A 21661-nucleotide genomic window follows, 5' to 3' on the forward strand; every position below is an offset into this window, starting at 1 on the left:
TATTTTAACCATATTTTAACTGTACAGTTCAGGGGCACTAAGTACATTCACATTGTTGTGCAACTCTCACCATCATCCACCCCCCAGGGTTTTCACTTTCCTTAACTGAAGCACTGTCTGCATTAAGCACTGACTTCCCATTCCTCCTTCCCACCCCCGCCCCTGGTCCCTGGCATCTACCAGTGTTTCTGTCTTTATTTTTGGATACGCTGGGTCTTCATTGCTGGTCTCGGGCTTTCTCTAGTTGTGGCAAGTGGGGCTACTCCGTTGTAGTGCGCTGGCTTCTCATTGTGGTGACTTCTCTTGTTGCAGAGCATAGACTCCAGGTGTACGGTCTTCAGTAATTGTGGCATGCGGTGTAAGTTGATTTGTGGCATGTGGAATCTTTCAGGGCCCTGTCCCCTGCATTGATGGGCAGATTCTTCTCCACTGTACCACCAGGGAAATTCCTACCAGTGAACTTTCTGACTCTATGGATTTCACTATTTTGTATAAATAGAATCAAATAGTATTTGTCTACACCTCAGATATGCAGATGACACCACCCTTATGGCAGAAAATGAAGAAGAACTAAAGACCCTCTTGATGAAAGTAAAAGAGGAGAGTGAAAAGTTGGCTTAAAACTCAACATTCAGAAAACTTAAGATCATGACATCCAGTCCCATCACCTTCATGGCAAATAGATGGGGAAACAGTGGCTGACTTTATTTTTCTGGGCTCCAAAATCACTGCAGATGGTGATTGCAGCCATGAAATGAAAAGACGCTTACTCCTTGGAAGGAAAGTTATGACCAACCTGCTGATGCTCGTGCTAAGTCGCTTCAGTCATGTCCGACTCTGTGTGACCCCATAGACAGCAGCCCACCAGGCTCCCCTGTCCCTGGGATTCTCCAGGCAAGAACACTGGAGTGGGTTGCCATTTCCTTCTCCAATGCATGAAAGTGAAAAGTGAAAGGGAAGTCGCTCAGTCATGTCTGACTCTTCTTGACCCTATGGACTGCAGCCCACAAGGCTCCTCCGTCCATGGGATTTTTCCAGGCAAGAATACCAGAGTGGGATGCCATTGCCTTTTCCAATGACCAACCTAGACAGCATATTAAAAAGCAGAGACATTACTTTGCCAACAAAAGTCCATTTAGTCAAGGCTATGGTTTTTCCAGTGGTCATGTATAGATGTGAGAGTTGGACTATAAAGAAAGCTGAGCACCGAAGGATTGGTTCAAAAGCACGGTTCAAAAGCACCGAAGCTTTTGAACTGTGGTATTGGAGAAGACTCTTGAGAGTCCCTTGGACTGCAAGGAGATCCACCCAGTCCATTCTGAAGGAGATCAGCCCTGGGATTTCTTTGGAAGGACTGATGTTGAAGCTGAAACTCCAATACTTTGGCCACCTGATGTGAAGAGCTGCCTCATTTGAAAAGACCCTGATGCTGGGAAAGATTGAGGGCAGGAGGAGAAGGGGACGACAGAGATGAGATGGTTGGATGGCATCACTGACTCGATGGACATGGGTTTGGGTGGACTCCAGGAGTTGGTGATGGACAGGGAGGCCTGGCGTGCTGCAGTTCATGGGGTCGCAAAGAGTCGGACACGACTGAGCGACTGAACTCAACTGAACACCCAATGTGTATTGGAATGCTTTTTATTTTTATTTATTTATTTTTTTTACTTTACAATATTGTATTGGTTTTACCATATTTCAACATGAATCCGCCACAGGTGTACACGTGTTCCCAATCCTGAACCCCCCTCCCACTTCCCTCCCCATATGTATGGGGAATGCTTTTTTAAGATTCAGTTCAGTTCAGTCGCTCAGTCGTGTCCAACTCTTTGCGACCCCATGAACTGCAGCACGCCAGGCCTCCCTGTCCATCACCAACTCCTGGGGTTCACTCAAACTCACGTCCATCAAGTCGGTGATGCCATCCAGCCATCTCATCCTCTATCGTCCCCTTCTCCTCCTGCCCCCAATCCCTCCCAGCATCAGAGTCTTTTCCAATGAGTCAACTCTTCGCATGAGGTGGCCAAAGTACTGGAGTTTCAGCTTTAGCATCATTTCCTCCAAAGAAATCCCAGGGCTGATCTCCTTCAGAATGGACTGGTTGGTTCTCCTTGCAGTCCAAGGGACTCTCAAGAGTCTTCTCCAACACCATAGTTCAAAAGCATCAATTCTTTGGCGCTCAGCCTTCTTCACAGTCCAACTCTCACATCCATACATGACCGCTGGAAAAACCATAGCCTTTTTAAGATTAACTTAATCCAAACCTATATGCAGGTCAGGAAGCAACAGTTAGAACTGGACATGGAACAACAGACTGGTTCCAAATAGGAAAAGGAGTACGTCAAGGCTGTATATTGTCACCCTGCTTATTTAACTTATATGCAGAGTACATCATGAGAAATGCTGGGCTGGAAGAAGCACAAGCTGGAATCAAGATTGCCGCGAGAAATATCAATAACCTCAAATATGCAGATGACACCACCCTTATGGCAGAAAGTGAAGAGGAACTCAAAAGCCTCTTGATGAAAGTGAAAGAGGAGAGTGAAAAGTTGGCTTAAAGCTCAACATTCAGAAAACGAAGATCATGGCATCCGGTCCCATCACTTCATGGCAAATAGATGGGGAAACAGTGGAAATAGTGTTAGACTTTATTTTTTTGGGCTCCAAAATCACTGCAGATGGTGACTGCAGCCATGAAATGAAAAGACGCTTACTCCTTGGAAGGAAAGTTATGACCAACCTAGATAGCATATTGAAAAGCAGAGACATTACTTTGCCAACAAAGGTCCGTCAAGTCAAGGCTATGGTTTTTCTAGTGGTCATGTATGGATGTGAGAGTTGGATTGTGAAGAAAGCTGAGCACTAAAGAATTGATGCTTTTGAACTGTGGTGGTGGAGAAGACTCTTGAGAGTCCCTTGGACTGTAAGGAGATCCAACCAGTCCATTCGAAAGAAGATCAGTCCTGGGATTTCTTTGGAAGGAATGATGTGCTAAAGCTGAAACTTGAGTACATTGGCCACCTCATGTGAAGAGTTGACTCATTGGAAAAGGCTGATGCTGGGAAGGATTGGGGGCAGGAGGAGAAGGGGACGACAGGATGAGATGGCTGGATGGCATCACTGACTCGATGGACGTGAATCTGAGTGAACTCCGGGAGTTGGTGATGGACAGGGAGGCCTGACGTGCTGCTATTTATGGGGTTGCAAAGAGTCGGACATGACTGAGTGACTGAACTGAACTGAACTGATGTCTTACAAATGTTATAAGTAGCTGCTGCTGCTGCTAGCAGTAGGTTCTTATTAGTTATCTACACTGAACATAGTAGTCGTGTATATGTGTCAATCCCCATCTCCTAATTCATCCCTGGACCTCCTTCCTCCACTTGGTGTCCATATGTTTGTTTTCTACATCTGTGTCTCTGTTTCTGGTTTGCAAATAAGATCATCTGTACCCTTTTTCTAGATTCCACATATATGCATTAATATATAATATTTTTCTCTTTCTGACTTACTTCCCTCTGTATGACAGTCCCTAGGTCCATCCATGTCTCTGCAAATGGCACACATTTTTTCCTTTTTATGGCTGAGTAATATTCCACTGTATATCTGTGTCACATCTTCTTTATCCATTCCTTTGTCATTGGACATTTAGGTTGTTTCCATATCTTGGCTGTTGTAAACAGTGCTGCAGTGAACATTGGGGTGCATGTTTCTTTTGGAATTATTGTTTTCTCCAGGTTATATACCCGGGAGTGGGATTGCTGGGTCATATGGTATTTCTATTTTTAGTTTTTTAAAGAATTTCCATACTGTTCTCCAGAGTGATTGTATCAGTTTACATTCCCATCAACAGTGTAAGAGGGTTCCCTTTTATCCACATCCTCTCCAGCATTTATTGTTTGTAGATTTTTTGATAATGGCCATTCTGATCAGTGTAGTGTGGTACCTCATTGTAATTTTGATTTGCATTTCTCTAATAATTAGTGAGGCTAAGCATCTTCTCATGTGCCTCTTGGTCATCTGTACGTCTTCTTTGGAGAAATGTCTACTTGGGTCTTCTGCCCATTTTTTGATTGGGTTGTTTGTTTTTTGGTATTGAGCTGCATGAGCTATTTACGTATTTTCGAGATTAATCCCTTGTCAGTTGCTTCATTTGCAAGTATTTTCTCCCATTTTGAGGGTTGTCTTTTCATCTTGTTTATGGTTTCCTTTGCTGTGCATAAACTTTTAAGTTTAATTAGGTCCCATTTGTTTATTTTTGTTTTTATTTTCGTTACTCTAGGAGGTGGATCAAAAAAGATCTTTCTGAGATTTATGTCAAAGACTTCTAAGTGTATGTTTTCCTCTGAGATGTCTGGCCTTACATTTAGGTCTTTAATATATTTTCAGTTTGTTTTTGTTTTAATTATTTTTGCATGCAAGATATTAAGTCCCAGAATTTCAGCCGTGATCCTGGTTATTCATTCATTCAACAAGTATGTGTCAAATGGTGAAAACATGCCAGGCAGTACCCTGCACTCAGCACTTGGGATACAGGGACTTTTTCAAAATACAGCCCCACCATTGCCCTTAAACCTTTTGGAAGTTACTGGGTACTCTCAGGTTCAAAACAGGGCATGAAATTCCATCTGCATATCCCTGCTGGTCATCTTCCCATACCTCCCTGCTCTCCAACAACACTGGCCTCTTTTGGTTCCTTGAAGATGCCACATTCTCTGATGCCCCAGGGCCCTTGCATGTGCTGTTCTCTCTACTCAGAATACTCTTCCTCTTCCCTCACCTTTGCCCAGGTAACTCTTATACTTGGAACCTCAGCTTAGGCATCACTTCTTTAGAAACAACTCACCTATTTGTAATTTTCCCTGGGCATGTGACTATTTTAATAGCGCCAGTGTCCCCCATGGAATATTTGCTTGTCAGTTCTATGACACCTGGAGCAGTGTCTTGGGGACAGTGTCTGTGTTGTTCACACCAGTCTCCAGCTTCTGGCATAATGCTTGACAAGGGGCAGGGACTCCATGAGCACTTGTTGAATGAATGAATAGTAAACAGGATATGGTACATAGCCTTCCAGTCTAATGCAGAGTCAAACCAGGGTGTGAGTTCTGGAAGGAGACAAGAGGTGGCCATCTGCCCTAGCTACTTTCTGGTTTGCAGCTTCCCCTGGGCCTGCCTCCATCAGCTCCTGGTCTACAGCCATAGCTGCTGCAGCAGTAACACATTCAGGCACCCTCATAGCCATGGGCTTACTTCAGATTTACAAAAACCCACTGAAGTCTGCTTCAAAAAACCAGATTTATAAAAACCCATTGAAATCAGATTGATTATATTCTTTGCAGCCAAAGATGGAGAAGCTCTATACAGTTAAGAAAAAACAAGACCAGGAGCTGACTGTGGCTCCAATCATGAACTCCTTATTGCCAAATTCAGACTTAAATTGAAGAAAGTAGGGAAAACCACTAGACCATTCAGGTATGACCTAAATCAAATCCCTTATGATTATACAGTGGAAGTGACAAATAGATTCAAGGGTTTAGATCTGATAGAGTGCCTGAAGAACTATGGGCAGAGGTTCATGATATTGTACAGGGGGCAGTGATCAAAACCATCCCCAAGAAAAGGAAATGCAAAAAGGCAAAATGGTTATCTGAGGAGGCCTTACAAATAGCTAAGAAAAGAGAAGCGAAAGGCAAAGGAGAAAAGGAAAGACATACCCATCTGAATGCTGAGTTCCAAAGAATATCAAGGAGAGATAAGAAAGCCTTCCTCAGTGATCAATGCAAGGAAATAGAGGAAAACAATAGAATGGGAAAGACTAGAGATCTCTTCAAGAAAATTAGAGATACAAGGGAACATTTCATGCAAAGATGGGCACAATAAAGGACAGAAATGGTACGGACCTAACAGAAGCGTAAGATAATAAGAAGAGGTGGCAAGAATACACAGAAGAACTATTCCAAAAAAAATCTTCATGACCCAGATAACCATGATGGTTTGATCACTCACCTAGAGCCAGAAATCCTGGAATGTGAAGTCAAGTGAGCCTTAGGAAGCATCATTACGAACAAAGCTAGTGGACGTGATGGAATTCCAGTTGAGCTATTTCAAATCCTGAAAGATGATGCTGTGAAAGTGCTGCACTCAATAATCCCAGCAAATTTGTGAAACTCAGCAGTGGCCGCAGGACTGGAAAAGGTCAGTTTTCATTCCAGTCCCAAAGAAAAGCAATGCCAAAGAATGTTCAAACTACCACACAATTGCACTCATCTCACATGCTACTTAAGTAATGCTCAAAATTCTCCAAGCCAGGTTTCAGCAATACGTGAACCGTGAACTTCCAGATGTTCAAGCTGGTTTTCGAAAAGGCAGAGGAACCAGAGATCAAATTGCCAACATCGTTGGATCATTGAAAAAGCAAGGGAGTTCCAGAAAAACATCTACTTCTCCTTTATTGACTACACCAAAGCCTTTGACTGGGTGGATCACAACAAACTGGAAAATTCTTAAAAGAGATGGGAACACCAGACCACTTAACCTGCCTCTTGAAAAATCTGTGTGCAGGTCTAGAAGCAACAGTTAGAACAGGACATGGAACAACAGACTGGTTCCAAATTGGGAAAGGAGTACGTCAAGGCTGTATATTGTCACCCTGTTTGTTTAACTTATCTGCAGAGTACATCAAGAGAAACACTGGGCTGGAGCTGGAATCAAGATTGTTGGGAGAAATATCAATAACCTCAGATATGCAGATGACACCACCCTTATGGCAGAAAGTGAAGAATAACTGAAGAACCTGTTGATAAAAGTGAAAGAGGAGAGTGAAAAGGCTGACTTGAAACTCAACATTCAAAAAACAAAGATCATGGCATTCAGTCCCATCACTTCATGGCAAATAGGTGAGGAAACAATGGAAACAGTGACAGACTTTCTATTTTCTTGGGCTCAAAATCATTGCATCTGGTGACTGCAGCCATGAAAGTAAAAGATACTTGCTCCTTGGAAGAAAAGCTGTGACCAACCTAGACAACGTATTAAAAAGCAGAGACATTACTTTGCCAACAAAGGTCTGTCTTGGCAAAGCTATGATTTTTCCAGTAGTCATGTATGGATGTGAGGGTTGGACCATAAAGAAAGCTGAGCGCCGAAGAATTGATGCTTTTGAACTGTGGTGTTGGAGAAGACTCTTGAGACTCCCTTGGACTGCAAGAAGATCAAACCAGTCAATCTTAAAGGAAATCAGTCCTGAATATTCTTTGGAAGCGCTGAAGCTGAAGCTCCAATACTTTAGCCGGCTAATGCGAAGAACTGACTCATTGTAAAAGACCCTGATGCTGGGAAAGATTGAAGGCAGGAAGAGAAGGGGCCGACAAAGGATGAGATGGTTGGATAGCATCACTGACTCGATGGACACGAGTCTGAGCAAGCTCTGGGAGTTGGTGATGGACAGATAAGCCTGGTGTGCTGCAGTCCACGGGGGTCACAAAGAGTCGGACAGGACTGAGTAACTGACGTCTGCATCCTTGTCATTCCCACGTGACCATTAAGAATAGTGACAACCAGAGGTTTAGTGAATTGCCCAAAGCCACATGGTTACTGAAAACCAATATTTAACCTTGTATTCTTACCGCCTCCTGAACTCTACTTGCACCCATACATAGCACCAGCTTTACGTAACCCAGCGAGTATTTGCACCTGCACCGCGGCTTTGCCCTAAAACATACCGTCCTCGCGGCTACGCGTCCGGGATTGTTTGGGCGTCTCCAACCTGCACCACGCGCGCCCTCTTGCGGCTACAGTGCAGACTGGGCTCCCCGCGCTTCAAAAGAAACGGGGAAGTGGCAGTGGAGGAGTGAACTCCTTGTAGTGGCCACGGCACTTAGGATGCGTGTCCGGGGACTTTGGAGCGCGGGGTTGGGTCGTCTGCTCCGGGTCCTCCGCGCGTCCCAGCCCCGGGCCTCTGGGCAGTCTGAGCGGCGCCAGTGCCGGCTTGGGAAGAATGCGGACCAGCGCCCCAGGCAAAGTTTGGGGATCAAATGAGTCTGGGAGCTCCTGGCCGAGTCTCGGCTTCCCCATCTGTGAAGTGGAAATGATGACAACTACTCAGTTCTAGCCAAGACTGTCCGGAGTCGGACTGGCATTGGTGGGACTCTCAGGAGGGCACCAGAGCTGCTCCTACCGCTCTCCCCAAAGCCCAGGGAAACTTGCGCCTCAGCCTGCCGGGAGGCAGCCTGCCGGGGTGGAGCACACACCTTACTTTAATGCCTGGATTAGTGCACATACATATACATCACAATACCAAAAATACGTTAGAATTTTGGCCCTTCCACTTCTAACCACCGTTTATTAAAATGGTTTCTAGTCCTTCTCAGCTGAAAATGACTCAGGATACAAATTGTTTGCATGATCACTTTATCCTTTCTTATGTTTCAAGGGGTAATTTGACTCCTAACAAAATCCAATCCTCATGTTAAGGATTTTTTTTTTTTTTTCCTTATCTGGTTAGGTTCTAGGTATACTGGGAAAATATATTTATTTGCATTTCATCAACAGCTTAAGGTGATTTAATCTGTTTAATCCCCAGCTTTCCTTCCAAGCAGAGATGGAGGCAGCCACAGTTCCTCGCCCACGGATGTGTCAGGCAGAGTGCAGGGCACTGGAGGCAGAGAGGTGAAGCAGACGGGATGGTGAGGGGGGAGGGGCGGCATAAACTGTGACTGGGCCACAGCAGCCCTAGCCGTGGTGGGTGATACCAGGAGACCGTCTGTTGTATTGTTGGGGAGGAGGGCTCTTCATCCTCTGGTCACCTACAAAACTGGGCTCTGCTGTGTCCTAGAGGAAGGATGGCCCATGGAAGCCTTGAGGGGATCCAGCCCCCCCTCATTTTATCTGTTTCTACTATAGAGACTCATTTCCTGCAGCCGCACAAATATTCTAAAGGGTCAGAATAAAAAGGGGATGAAAGGAAAAGAATCACTGAAGAAGACCAGTACTGGCGGATGTTGCCAAATGCCAATTTATTGCCTTTATTTCCTGACCAAATTTGACCCTTTGATGTATGTGGTTCTCCTGTCCCACCCCCACCCCCGACATGCATGCTTATGGCCTCCCTAGAAAGCAAACAGAAGGGCCTCTCAGGCCCTGGTCTGGAGGGATGTCATTCTAACCAAATTTTAGAGTAGACACTTAGGCCTTTTCTTTCTTGCGTCCTCTGTTCTCCTTTAGAAAAGTTGGAGCACTCTCTGAATTCTGTAGCATCTTTTCAGAGGGCATCAGTTGCCAGATTGGGCAGTGAACTGTGGGCAGGAGGGAACTCAAAAGTCAGCGGGTGTGGAGACAAGAAAAGATGTAAGACCCTTTCCCAGTCACTCAGTCATGTGGTGATTGGTGATGTGAGTGAAACTCGGGAAGAACTGCTCTCTTCTCCCCTACTCCCCACTTCATAAGACTCCCTCTATCATAAGCTCCAAATACTGATCCTCATTCTGGGGTCCAACTCTGGAAGAAAGAAAGAAATGGAAATGGTCTCTAAGTACTTGAGAACATGGTCCACCTCATTAGCAACCAGAAAAGCCTTAAAGACTACTGTGAGATGTTGAGCAGTTTGGCAATTTAATAAAAAGTATTTGGCTGTGCACTGGGTCCTAGTTTTGGCACATGGGGTCTTCAATCTTCATTGCAGCCTATGGGATCTTTAGCTGTAGCACTTTAACTGCGAACTCTCCCTTGCAGCATGTGGGATCTAATTCCCTGACCAGGGATTGAACGCAGGGCTCCTGCTTTGGAAGGGAAGAGTCCTAGCCACTGGACTACCAGGGAGTTCAGTTCTATTCAGTCCAGTCGCTCAGTCGTGTCCGACTCTTTGTGACCCTGTGGACTCCAGCACACCAGACTTCCCTGCCCATCACTAACTCCTGGAGCTTGCTCAAACTTACGCCCATCAAGTTGGTGATGCTATCCAACCATCTCATCCTCTGTCTCCCCCTTCTCCTCCTGCCTTCAGTCTTTCAAACCAGCATCAGGGTCTTTTCTAATGAGTCAGCTCTTCACATCAGGTGTCCAAAGTATTGGAGTTTCACCTTCAGCATCAGTGCTTCCAATGAATACTCAGGACTAATTTCCTTAAGGACTGACTAGTTTGATCTCCTTGCAGTCTGCATGAGGTCTATTCAGAGAAGGCCACCCTGGAGTTAGCCTTCTGTGGATCCTGGTTCTTCTGGATGACCAAAGAAGTGTGATGCTGGGTTTGGCTGAATTGCTAAATATCCTGGCGATGAGATGAAAAATAAGACATTTCCCTGTCCAGTGATCCACATGAACAGGAAATCTCAGCACCTGAGTCTTCTGGTAGATGTTGTAATTTGGGAACCCAGTACCCATCCTCCCTTTCTTTCTCTGGTGGCAACACCAGGTTCTTCTTTGGGCAACCACTGTCTCCCACTTCCAGCCTCCAGTTCAGGTGTTGCTGGCTCAGCCCCCAGGTTCCAAAGTCAGTTGCTAGGAGTTCTGCTAGCCCACTTGTCTCCATGAGGGTAGCTTACAAAGCTGGGGGGCCCACCCTGCCTCTGCAGAGTTTTAAGTTCAAGGTATGGGCAGGGTGTGGTGGAGCCACAATGGAAAATACAGGGACCCAGTGTTAGCAGCAGCTGAGCTGTCTGTCACCACATGAAGGCCAGGCATATAGGAGACTGGGGAGATTCTGGGCCCTGGAAGAAGGAGAGAGTCATGTAGAGGAGACTGCCTTGTTGGACTGGCAGAAGTGAGAGTCTTTAAGGTTGACTGAGACAGGAAAACCAAGATGGGGTTGAGCGAGGAGATCATTATAGCTGGAGCCAAGTAGTGAAGGCAGAGTAGGAAGAGATGACACGGGAGAGGAAGAGGTCAGGACAGATTTTATTCCAAATGCCATTGAATAAAAACCACTGCAGAAGATTTTTGATCAGGAGAAGGCAGTGGTCTGAGCCTTTTTAGGGCTCACTCTGGATCCAAGGTGGAGAAATACATTGTATTCGGGACAAAAGTGGAAGCAAGAAAAGCCTTTGGAAGCTGTTGTGGAGAAGGGGGCGGTGGCATATATGAGAGACAGGGCAATGGAGAAATGTGAAGAGATGGGATTCAAGGGCACAGAAACAAGACAAAGGGGGAGGGGGCTTGTGGCGAAGTCAGGTGATCTTAGTTACTCCACTTCTCCCAGCCTCAGCTTCCTTTTCCAAGCAGAAGTACTACCCACTTCACAAGAGTTAAAGTCTGACAAGTGTAGTGGTAAATAATATTGTTTTTGCTAATCTGGATTTGAATCTCATGTCTGGCAGGTACCAGCTGTGTGACTTTATCCGAGTCAGTTAATAGTAGATTGTAGCATTTGTTGAATACTTGTTTGTATTAACCAGTAGAATCTTCCCCGGCATAAGACACTTACTCTGTTATTTCCAGTTTTTTGGGTGAAGGAACAATAATGGGGAGAGAAAAAGTCATTTGTCTGAGGTCTCAGCCAGGATTTCTCTAACTGCCACATTCATGACCCTAGCTTTTCCATGCTGAAAACTGGGATAACAGTAATACGCTTTTAGGTGTGTTTGAGAGGATTCAAGAGGTGGTTGTAAATTATTATTTAAACATTATTATCATATTTTGGGGGGTTTCCTGAGTTTTGCAGGGAGCAGGTATCACATAGAAAAAAAAAAATCTTTCGATTAGAAAAAAAAAGACCTTTCAGGTGAGGGGAAAAAACTGCAGCTGTTGGCTCCTCAAAAGTGAATTGGAGATTGGCTGTAGGGGCATGGCTTAGAGATCCTGGTGGGGCCGAAAAGGAGAGTTGTTCAGTCGCTAAGTCATGTCCAATTCTCTGCGATCCGTGGACAGCAGCACGCCAGGGTTCCCTACCCTTTACTATCGCACGGAGTTTGCTCAAACTCATGTCCATTGAGTCATTGATGCCATCCAACCATCTCATCCTCTGTCGCCCCCTTTTCCTCCTGCCCTCAATCTTTCCTAGCATCAGGGTCTTTTCCTGAGTCAGTCGGCTGTCCTAATCAGGTGGCCAAAGTACTGGAGCTTCAGCTTCAGCATCAGTCCTTCCAATGAATATTCAGGGTTGATCTCCTTTAGGATTGACTAGTTTGATCTCCTTGCTGTCCAAGGGACTCTCAAGAGTCTTCTTCAACACCACAGTTCAAAAGCATCAATTCTTCCGCGCTCAGCCTTCTTTATGATCCAACTCTCACATACGTACATGACTACTGGAAAACCCATAACTTTGACTATATTTTGTGGGCAAAGTAATGTCTCTGCTTTTTAATATGCTGTCTAGGTTTGTCCTAGCTTTTCTTCCAAGGGGCAAGCATCTTTTAATTTCTTGTCTGCTGTCACCAAACCAGACTTGGGGGCGGTGGGGGGGGGGGGGGGGGGCGGGGCGGGGCCAAAACCTGAAGTACGAGCCTAGAGGCGGGCCCCGGGGGGAAGGGGCGGTGCTAGGATCCGCGCGCATGCCCAGTGGTGCTGACCGCTTAGCCGCGGCTGCCGGCGCCACCGCCCACTCCGGGCTGGCCAGCGGCAAGCGGCCCGGGAGCAGAGTAGGGCCCGGCTGGGCGAGCGCACGGCCATGGCCCCGTGGCTGCAGCTCTGCTCGGTCTTCTTCACGGTCAACGCCTGCCTCAACGGTTCGCAGCTGGCCGTGGCTGCAGGCGGCTCCAGCAGAGCGCGGGGCGCCGACACCTGTGGCTGGAGGGTAAGGAGAGGACAGCTAGTTTCTCGCTGTCCCCCAAAGCTCGGGGGCACAGGTGCTCGCGGGCAGTGGAGCCCATGCCGACTTGCCTGCTCTCCGTCCGTGGCGTGCTCAACAGGGCTGGGATCCCGTCTGCTCCCGCCCTCCTGCCTCCCTCCCGGGGCGCGCGTCCGGCTGCCCCCGGCTGGGTTGAAAGAGGCCGCCCGACCCCCGGCTTTGTGTTGCTAATGAGGCGCGGCCACTGGCTGGGGTCCGGCTCCAGGCGGGCGGGCGAGAGGGGCGCCCGGCGGCGAGCGGGAGGAGGGCGCCCCACCCTTTGTTCCAGGCCCGGGACCTCAGGGCAGCGCTTCCCCGGGATAGGATCCTCCGCGCTGTCCGAATGGGGGGCGCTTTGGAGCGGGAGTCTGGGGAGGGGTCTTCCCCCGCACCTCCGGTCCTCAGCTCTGCAAAGGTCTGGGACCGCCAGGCAGGGGACCCTGAATGTTGGGCAGGGGTGCGCCCCGTTCTCGGGACTGCTTTGTTCCTTCTGGGCCAGGCCATCTTACCCCACTTTCACCCCAGCTCAAGATTCCTGTTTGCTTTTGCATTCAGCCCTTTGCCTAGCGGATGGTCTCTCAGATGACCCTCTCTCACCCACGCACACCCCGACCCCGCTTGAGTTGCGGATATTTTTCATGACCAAAGGGAGTGAGATTGTCACCTCGGTCAGGTGTCTGAGAGCAGAGGGGCACCGTCGTTCGTCCTGTGTTTGGAGCCGTCTGCCCCTAACTATCTGAGCGATGGGACATGCGGAGTGGGTTGTGCTTCGGCAACTTGCCGTCCCAGCTCCTGAGCAGTGCTCCTGGGCTTGGGGAGCGCGAGGACTTGGAGACTGTATCCATCTGACCCCGGCTCCCCTCCCACCCAAGCCAGGGTCAACCTGGCGTGTGGGCACTCACCGCCTTCAGCTTTGTGGAGAGGACACTGGCTTTGCACTCAGACAGCCACGAACATGACCTTGCCTCTTTTCCTGGGCAGCTTTAAGCCTCGATTTCTTCACTTGGAAAATGGGAGTAAATGAGGATTTCCTAGTTTACCTAGCACTGCTTCTCTGAGGGAAGAGTAGGGGGTAGATCTCTTAGAGCAGTGTTCATCCACCTCTTGTGGGATACTGTGAATGGGCCTCAAGCAGTCACGGCCTAGAACTGGCACCCCTTTAGGAGCACAGGCTGGTGCCTTCACCTCACTTGCCCTGCCTTCAGAGAAACACAGCAAGGAAGACTAGGTACCAGCTGGGTAAGCTGAAATGTCTTCAAACCCAATAGCTGCAGTGTAGACAGCTATAATCCACCTTCTCACGAACCCCATAGTGAACAAAACCTCCTTATTTGAGTAAAACATCATATTTTCCTACTTTGCCCTATTTTAGTAAAATACCACTATTCTTTCTTTTTTTTTTCCCCCCAAAAGATACCAAGTTTTCCTGTTTTTAGGTTTAAAAAGTTTTCCTTAAGGCTATCCCCACATTGACTTACCAGTCTTTAAATTTTTTAGCTCTAAACTGGTATGTTGGTGTTTGAGTAAACAGCATCACAGGCGTTTTATTCTGTTTTCATAAGATGGCATAGGTGGATCAGTGTAATTTGCTGTTTTTCTGCAGTTGCCCAGGTGGCTTCATGTGTCCATGCACCAACTGTGTGACGTTTTAATGCTGTGGGTATAGCAGGTCCGTAAAGGAGCCGAGCTGGTGGCTTTGTGATCTCAGTGAGAATCTGTTCTCCCCTTAACCTGCACCCACATGGTTTTAATGGTGGCCCTCGCTCCAGTGGCTTCGCATTCATGCTGGAGGTAACCTTCTCAACAGCTCTTAACCTTGGTCCCACAGTCCTTCCCTTGAGGTCATCTTCACCTACTTTGTAAATAAGTATGGAAGTCTCAGGGTCACCTCCTGGATTCTGGGCTCTCCCCAACCTAATACCTGGTACCTTCTTTCCTGGACTTGTTCTTGGATGCACGGAGCCCAGCTCACCCACCTGCCTCACATACTCACCTTCCCAGCCTCCACCTGCCCCTCCCACCCTGCTCCCTAACTCCTGTGCCTATGATGCTGCCGAGGGCACGCTTCTTCCCTGCTCCTGGGGTGCCTTTTCCTCCCCTGAGAGCCCTGTGGGCCCAAGACTCAGCTCAGGTGATGTTTCCTCAAGGAGGCCCTCTCTGAATGCTATTCCCCTTGCTTTGTGTTGTCTTGCAGGTCCTTGCCTTTGGCTCTCACCAGACTGCATTGTCAGTATGTGTTCCCATCTGTGTCTTCAGACTAGTTTCCTTAGCCAGGCACTTAACCTCTTGTTGGTGGGCTCAAGGCCTGGTGCACTGTAAATCTTGGCTGAACCCAATTAGACCCCGCAGTCTTCCTGCTAAATCCTGTATTAAGTGATAGATTTTAAGAAGGGGGCGGGGGAGGGATGAAGATCAGAGCAGCGGGCTGCAGTGTCTTCCCCGCAGCAGGCTTTTGTACATGCTGTTCCCGCCTGTGTTCCTTCTCTTTACACCTCACCCTCCCCTCTCAGCTCCAGCTTCCTTCAGCTTACTTCCTGCAGGAAGCCCCCTCTCCCCCTACCTCCCTAGGTAAATTTTTCCAGAAGTTGCTTTGTTAGAGGGCTGGCCTAGTAAGTACTGATGTACAGCTACTTGGGTGTCTGATTCATGTCCGTGTGACCTACCTGACAGTGGGTGTTCAATCCGTAGACCTTGGTCTCAGTTCTGAGGTTGCTTACCGTCTATTTGGGGTCAGGCTCACATCTAACAGTAGGGATTGATGCTGTGTGATGCAAACAAGTGAAGGCTTCCTGTGGGTCTAGGTCACACAGAACCTGGAGGGTAGAGGCACAGCAGGGCAGAGAAGTGAGACCTGAAGGAGGTGCAGGATCTGGGTGCTGGAGAGGAACTGAGCGATTGACCCCTGCTCTCGACGGAGCGGGTGTTCCAGGAACTCTTCTTGCCCCTGCAAGAATGTGTGTTTTCCCAGGACTCACAAGGTGACTGGAGCCAGCTAACCCTCAGCAGCTGTAACGCTCCCTTTGGGGTTGCTCTCAGGAGCCAGCCTGGTTTAAGTGGTCAGATTTCACAACCTCCCATTATTAGTGGGGCAATTAAGGGGCTGATACCATCTCAGTGTTTTAGAAATGAGTTGTGGGCACACTTCCTCAACTGCTTTAAAAACAGAGTCTCTTAGGGCACTTGCCAGGTAAAGTTGCCCTTTTTGAGTAATACAGTTTTCTCAAAGAAGTAACAAGTTGTAAAACTTCCAGAGGGGCCAGCATCCTCCTTGACAGTCTTAACTGCTTGCTTCTTGAAAGTGGAGTGGTTGTGTTTGTGATGTGTAATTATATCAGTCACTTGCACAGAGGTTCCCCCCACCCCGCCTTGCCTTGCTCATTGTTTTAAGAAGCCTATACATGGAACAAGGAGTTAGAAATCTATTCCCACAGGTTTTTATTCAGTGGCTTTTCCTGCAGTGGAGGAGGAAGAAACATTTCTAGCCTTCTTACCTAAATGGGATACCCCTTCCCTGGTCTGTTATCCCTGAAACTCAATTTCCACTGCCTCCCCTCCCAAAAGTCTGCTTCTTCAGGAATTCAGGAAGCCAGAATGCTGGCATCGTCTTTACAATGAAGTGCAAGTTTCCCATTTAAGGCAAATACTTCATCTCAAAAGGTAGGAAGAAATAGGGTGGTACTTGGAAAAGAAGAAGTTGCAGCTGATTAAAATTTAGGTTCTTGATAAAAGTCCAATCCAAGAACTCTCCTTGGCCGCGAGCCCAGCCATGTTTATTTAATTCTGAATTGGATGTGTTTTCATTCACTTGCAGCTCGTGGCTCTCAAGTCTGCATCTGATCTGCCTGTCCTGTGCCTGTGTTGTCCATGTTACACATTGCGTCTCTAAGTTAAAAATGACTCAGCCCTGGTTGACACATTTTCAGAGAAACATTTTTATAAGAAAGAAGCGTGATGCTTTCTTCCAGCCTGCTTTGCTGTGTTGATTGGGAATCCTCTGGCTGGGGTCCATCTTTCTTGAGCAGCCCTCGCTTCCCATCCCTCCCCCATCCGTCCAATGGACCCAGAACCCCTGCAGTGCCTGAGGCATTGTGCTAGTTATTAACTGGGTGGGTGGGGGGGCTGCAGCGGGGGGAGATTGGGAGGGTACAGCTGGGTGAATGAGCCCAGCAGCTAAGTACTGGCTGAGGCACTATTTCCTTCTAGACATTTCTCAAAGTGAAGTCCAGAGCCCTTCCCAGGATTGCCTTGGGAGCTCATTAAAATGCAGATTCAAGGCCAGTGAGACCAGAATGGGCATGAGGTGGGTGGGGTCCAGGAACTGATATTTTAGCAAGTTCCTCTGATGCTCTCAGCGGTGAGAATCACTGCTCTAGGAGAGAAAACTTCTGTGATGGCAAGAAGGAGGTGAGAAGCCACACTGTAAACGTTTAAAATCAGAGCTTGACGTTAAATTACTTCACTGGACCTTTAGAATGGAAAGTGGAGACTTTGTCCAAGCCCTGGAAAATGGCAGGGGTGAGGCTGGCTGAGGGGACCTGGGGAGCCAGTGGTTCCGGGGGTGCCTCTGGTTCTGGGGACTGAAGAGGGGGCCAGGGGTGAAGGGGACTGACGCCTCCACTGGATTCCTCCCCAGAACAGCTGGGCCTGTCTGGAAAACAGTCTCAGGAAAGAGTCGAGTAGGGTCCAAATCATATTCTCAGCCGTTCAAACCTTTCAGACAGCTTCCTTATGAAGGAAAGAACTGCTAATGCTTTTTTAAGTCTTTATTTTAAGTTGAGTATTTTTCATGCTTCATTTGGCTTAAAATGTATTGGTTTTTTTTTTTTTAAAGCTTTCAAACTCTCTTTCCCTCATCAGTCCCTAAACTTTTCACATACCATGCCCAGCAGATGTCTGCTGCTGCTGAGGCCATCCCATCAACAGTTAGTTGTTCCTTTCATTCCTTGCTGCCTCTTGTGTCTGCCCCTGATGGATGGGTTCTTAGGCTTCTGGAAGCTCGGGGCCCCTCACCCTCGATCTGTAAAAAAAAAATGGGATGAAGCAGGGGTTCAGGTACCCTTAGAACTTAACAGGCTGGGCTGGGGGACAGGTCTGTCTTTGGAGCAGACCTTTGTCCAGCCACCCCAGACTGGCAGCCAAGACCATTTCTGTTTCACATCCCCCGCAAATCTGGAAGTTTTCCTGACCTCAGCGGGCCCCAGGGACCTGTCTGTGCTGGTGCGGCAGGCCCCATCTCCAGGCAGCCTGACTTGCCTGGGCAGTGGGGGGCAGTGTCCTCCTGGGCAGTGTTTGTCTTCACTGCTGGGATGTTCTGAATGGGCCTGACACATGATTAGGTGACTGATGGCCCCACAACACATTGTCTCCTCCAGGGCCTGGGGCCTTTGAAGCTCTTCCCTGTGGGAAGTAAAGAGACTATTTGCTCTATTAAAATGCCTTGGTATTTCGTCTGTTTAACCACAGGCCACTTCCTCTCTGCCACTCTTAACCCGGCAGGGCCACCGGCTGATTGAAAAGACACAAGCCCAGGAGTGATCACATCCTATTTAAACAGATAGTCTTACTGCAGATTAAAGCTGGGGCAAGAAGAGACCAAATCTAAGAGGGATTCCTTGAGATGCTCTTTATCTTCCTCAAATTTAGCCTGTTGATATCATTCACACTTAAAGTCATGAATGCATTCTTTTTTTTTTTTTTTTAGAAGGAACTCCTCCTAAATTGTAACCAAATGAGTTAGTGTGTGTTTCATCTACATAAGGCAGGTTAAAGTGACTTGATCCACTGAATTTCTCATTGTGTGAGTTGGGAACGCTTCAGTGTCTGGGAAGGGCATGATGTTTGTTCATAGAAAACCATACTTGGCTTATTCTCTGCTTGTAGATCCTCTCTGTCTGTTCTCATGTGCTCAGAAACCCAAGTAAGACGTTTATAGCTTAACTAATACCAAGAATATATCTGGGGAGACTGTCTCTCCTGCTTTCCCGAGCAGTATCTTGAGAAGGTTTAATTAATAACGCCAGGCATGAAACTAAAAATTGAACAATTGAAAAATTACCTACAGTAAACAAAGACTGAAATTTAAACTCCATCCGTACCCTGTTTCTTTTGAAGGGGCCTAAAAAGGCAATGACTAGTGAGTCTCTAATGAAGACTATTATTTTAACATTTGCAACTCCATTGTTCAAAGCATCCATGATAAAAACAGCTTTCCTTTTCTTTGGTTCCTTGTTTGGAAATGTTGGGGAAAGGTGGATGTAGCTAATTAAGGCTACAACATTTAAAGGGGGGAGCTTAATAAGTACCAGCTGTCCTCAACAAATCAACAGGGTGGATGACAAAATAAAGATGTGATGTGAACACACATGTAATTCTCTTCTAAAACGGAAGTTGGCCTATAAATTGTCTGATTTAATAGGGTAAATGAAAACTACCTCTACTATGCACTTTTAAGAAGCATTTGTTTTATAGTAAACCTCATGTCTTATTTGCATAAAGCCTGTGCATTAAAAGTTGTAAGGGCAGTAGATGGCAGGTACTGTGGAAAGTTTAATACACTGTAATTCTTCTGTCCGTTTCTTCACTCTAAAGCTGATCTTAATAGACATTAATCATGAGGCTTTTCATTAAAATTACTACATCGTAGGGAAGCTTGCTTGAACTTATCAGAAATGCCTATAAAATTGTAGCCATGACTTTGAAAAGAGAATTTGGAAATTGATAGCATTAATGAAAATGTTCAGGTGGAAATTTACCTTTTACACATGAAATGAATATTTCAAATGAATCCTTTTAAATCATAAGGGATCAGGCTTTAAATATAGCTTTTTTTCAAAATTGAAAGTCCTTTACTCCCTTAAAAACCAGGAGTTTTTCCAAGTGTTCTGTTTTGTCAGTTTTGTAGATTTTTTCCCCCCATTGAATGGTAACCCTTTAAAAAAATGCTGGCTGTGGCCCCAGACTTCTGTTCTGAGCTGGACTGTTTGGCTTGCTAGTGGGAGGTTGATGGGGATAGAGGGAGGGTTTCCTTGGAAAGAAGAGGTACGTTTCCCTGAGACGGGCCATATGGTTCTCTATAATTATATTCTGTCCAGGTGATTTCTGATTTCTCTTCTGAAAAGCGTTTCTTTCCCTTTTATCTGAGGAAAATACAATGCAATCCAGACGAAACACAGGAGCGAGCGGTCAGCCTGAGCGTGATCCCAGCTGAGTGACCACACATCGCCTCTATCCTCTGGAGGGGGCACATTTGCCCTAGGTGGAGCCCAGGCACCCACACGGTTATAGGATTTGCTGTGACTGCTCCCTGTCTGCAGTTCACAAAGACATTTGGAGTGAGGCGGCAAGAGCAGCTCCTCTGTGTCAGGCCATGGTGTAGTACTGTGGTTACATTTTCTGGGGAAGTACAGAGAGGAGTGGGACCAGGCGCCTGGCTGCAGTGGCTTCCTACCCAGGCGGGGCTGCGAGGCCTGGGGGCTCAGAGACAGCGAGATGCAGGGAGCTCCCCCTCCTCGCTCTGCCTGGCGCACTCCCCCCAGAGTAGTATGAACCAGGGTTCCTGCTCCGCATCCCAGAACATTCCACCTGTGCATTTGCCTTGGCAAATGCCTTGCCTTGCCTGTGGCAAGCAGGGTGATGAGGGGCTTGTGTTTGAGGTGCTGCTTGGCACCTACCTTGCAGACTCTGGCTTTGTAGCTCATATCTCGGTTGATTCCCAGGAACTCTGGCTACTTGTTTTGCCTCAGTTTCTCCTGCTTTGGAGGAGAGTCGCCTTTCCCTGGGAGGCTTCTCCACAAAGGCCCCCCAGCCTCCCCCCATGTGACTTTCACCTTTGCCAGGAAGCCTACTTTAAGTGAAATCAGACCACTCCCCCTCCACCGCCGGCCTCCCATCAGGGCTCCAGATTTAGTGAGGGCGCAACCTGCCTTCTGCAGTGATTCAGTCAAGAAGGGGAATCTGGATCTGTTTATGAAGAAGACACTTAATTTGGATGGTTCAGAGGAGGCTTTGAGGAAGAGATTAGATGGCTAGAGAAGACAGACTTCGCTTAGGGGACTTTTGAGCAAGGCCTCTGGCAAGTGGAGCCCAGAGGTGAGGGACAGTTTGGGCAGAAAGAAAAATGTGAGTAAAGCTGGAGGAGGGCGGCTCCTTGGAGGCGGTGGGGACAAGAAGGCTGAAGACGGAGCCTGGGACTAAAGGGGTGTGTTGAGTTTTACCCACATATGCACCTGTCAGGAATGGTGATGCTTGGAAGGTTTCTCCAGCAGTCGAACAGCTTGATGGGGTGACCCTCAGCGACCTTCATTCCTTCATTCAGTGTGTATTTGGTGCTTTCTATGTGCGAGGCCTGGTTTCTGGAGCTTAGATTGTAGTAAGGAAGACAAATAGGATAACAAACTGCCAGAACCTGACCACTGTATTTAAAATAGCAACCACTAGTCTCTGTTGCTCACCATTTTTCTTCACTTGAGTTTTCTCCATAGAATTTTTTTTTTTTTTTTTTTTTACCATGAAACACACAGTATTTTCTGGTCTGCCTGTGCGTTTCCCTTGCTCCCTGAGGGCAGGGCCTTGATCTGTTTTGCTGATTTGATCTGATTTGTTTTGTAGCAGGAGATCAGCAGTGGCACACAGTAGATTCTCCCTCTGTGTGACCAAGTGCTCTGCAGGAAACCAGGGGCGATGAGAGCGGGCAATCTTGGGTGGCCTCTCTGAGCAGGTGTCATGTAAGGCGAGCACAATTGTATTAATAATGCCAATGTCCTCTGAAGTTCTGATCTTCTTTTATCTTTTAAATTTTATTTTGACTGGAGTATAATTGGCTTTATTTATGTTTTCTTAACATTGGTGCATCATGTGGCATTAGGTGCTGAACGTCGCATAAAAATACACCCGACTTCATCCACA

General features: G+C 47.2%; 1 protein-coding gene and 1 long non-coding RNA gene across 2 annotated transcripts in view; both read left to right on the forward strand.

Annotated features, from left to right (window-relative positions):
* The first annotated feature begins 12470 nt into the window (after positions 1 to 12470).
* The window catches only part of IL17RD (interleukin 17 receptor D), a 68142-nt gene continuing 58951 nt past the window's right edge, over positions 12471 to 21661 (forward strand). The window contains exon 1 of the mRNA XM_055557437.1: positions 12471 to 12724. Coding sequence (XP_055413412.1) covers positions 12599 to 12724 — 126 coding nt within the window. The 5' untranslated portion in view covers positions 12471 to 12598. The remainder of the gene's footprint in view (positions 12725 to 21661) is intronic.
* LOC129634935 (uncharacterized) lies at positions 15083 to 16801 on the forward strand. Its single transcript, XR_008706005.1, has 2 exons — positions 15083 to 16414; positions 16569 to 16801. It is a non-coding gene; the product is annotated as an uncharacterized LOC129634935 (long non-coding RNA).

Source organism: Bubalus kerabau, chromosome 20 (genome assembly GCF_029407905.1).
Source record: "Bubalus kerabau isolate K-KA32 ecotype Philippines breed swamp buffalo chromosome 20, PCC_UOA_SB_1v2, whole genome shotgun sequence".
Classification (NCBI taxonomy): domain Eukaryota; kingdom Metazoa; phylum Chordata; class Mammalia; order Artiodactyla; family Bovidae; genus Bubalus; species Bubalus kerabau.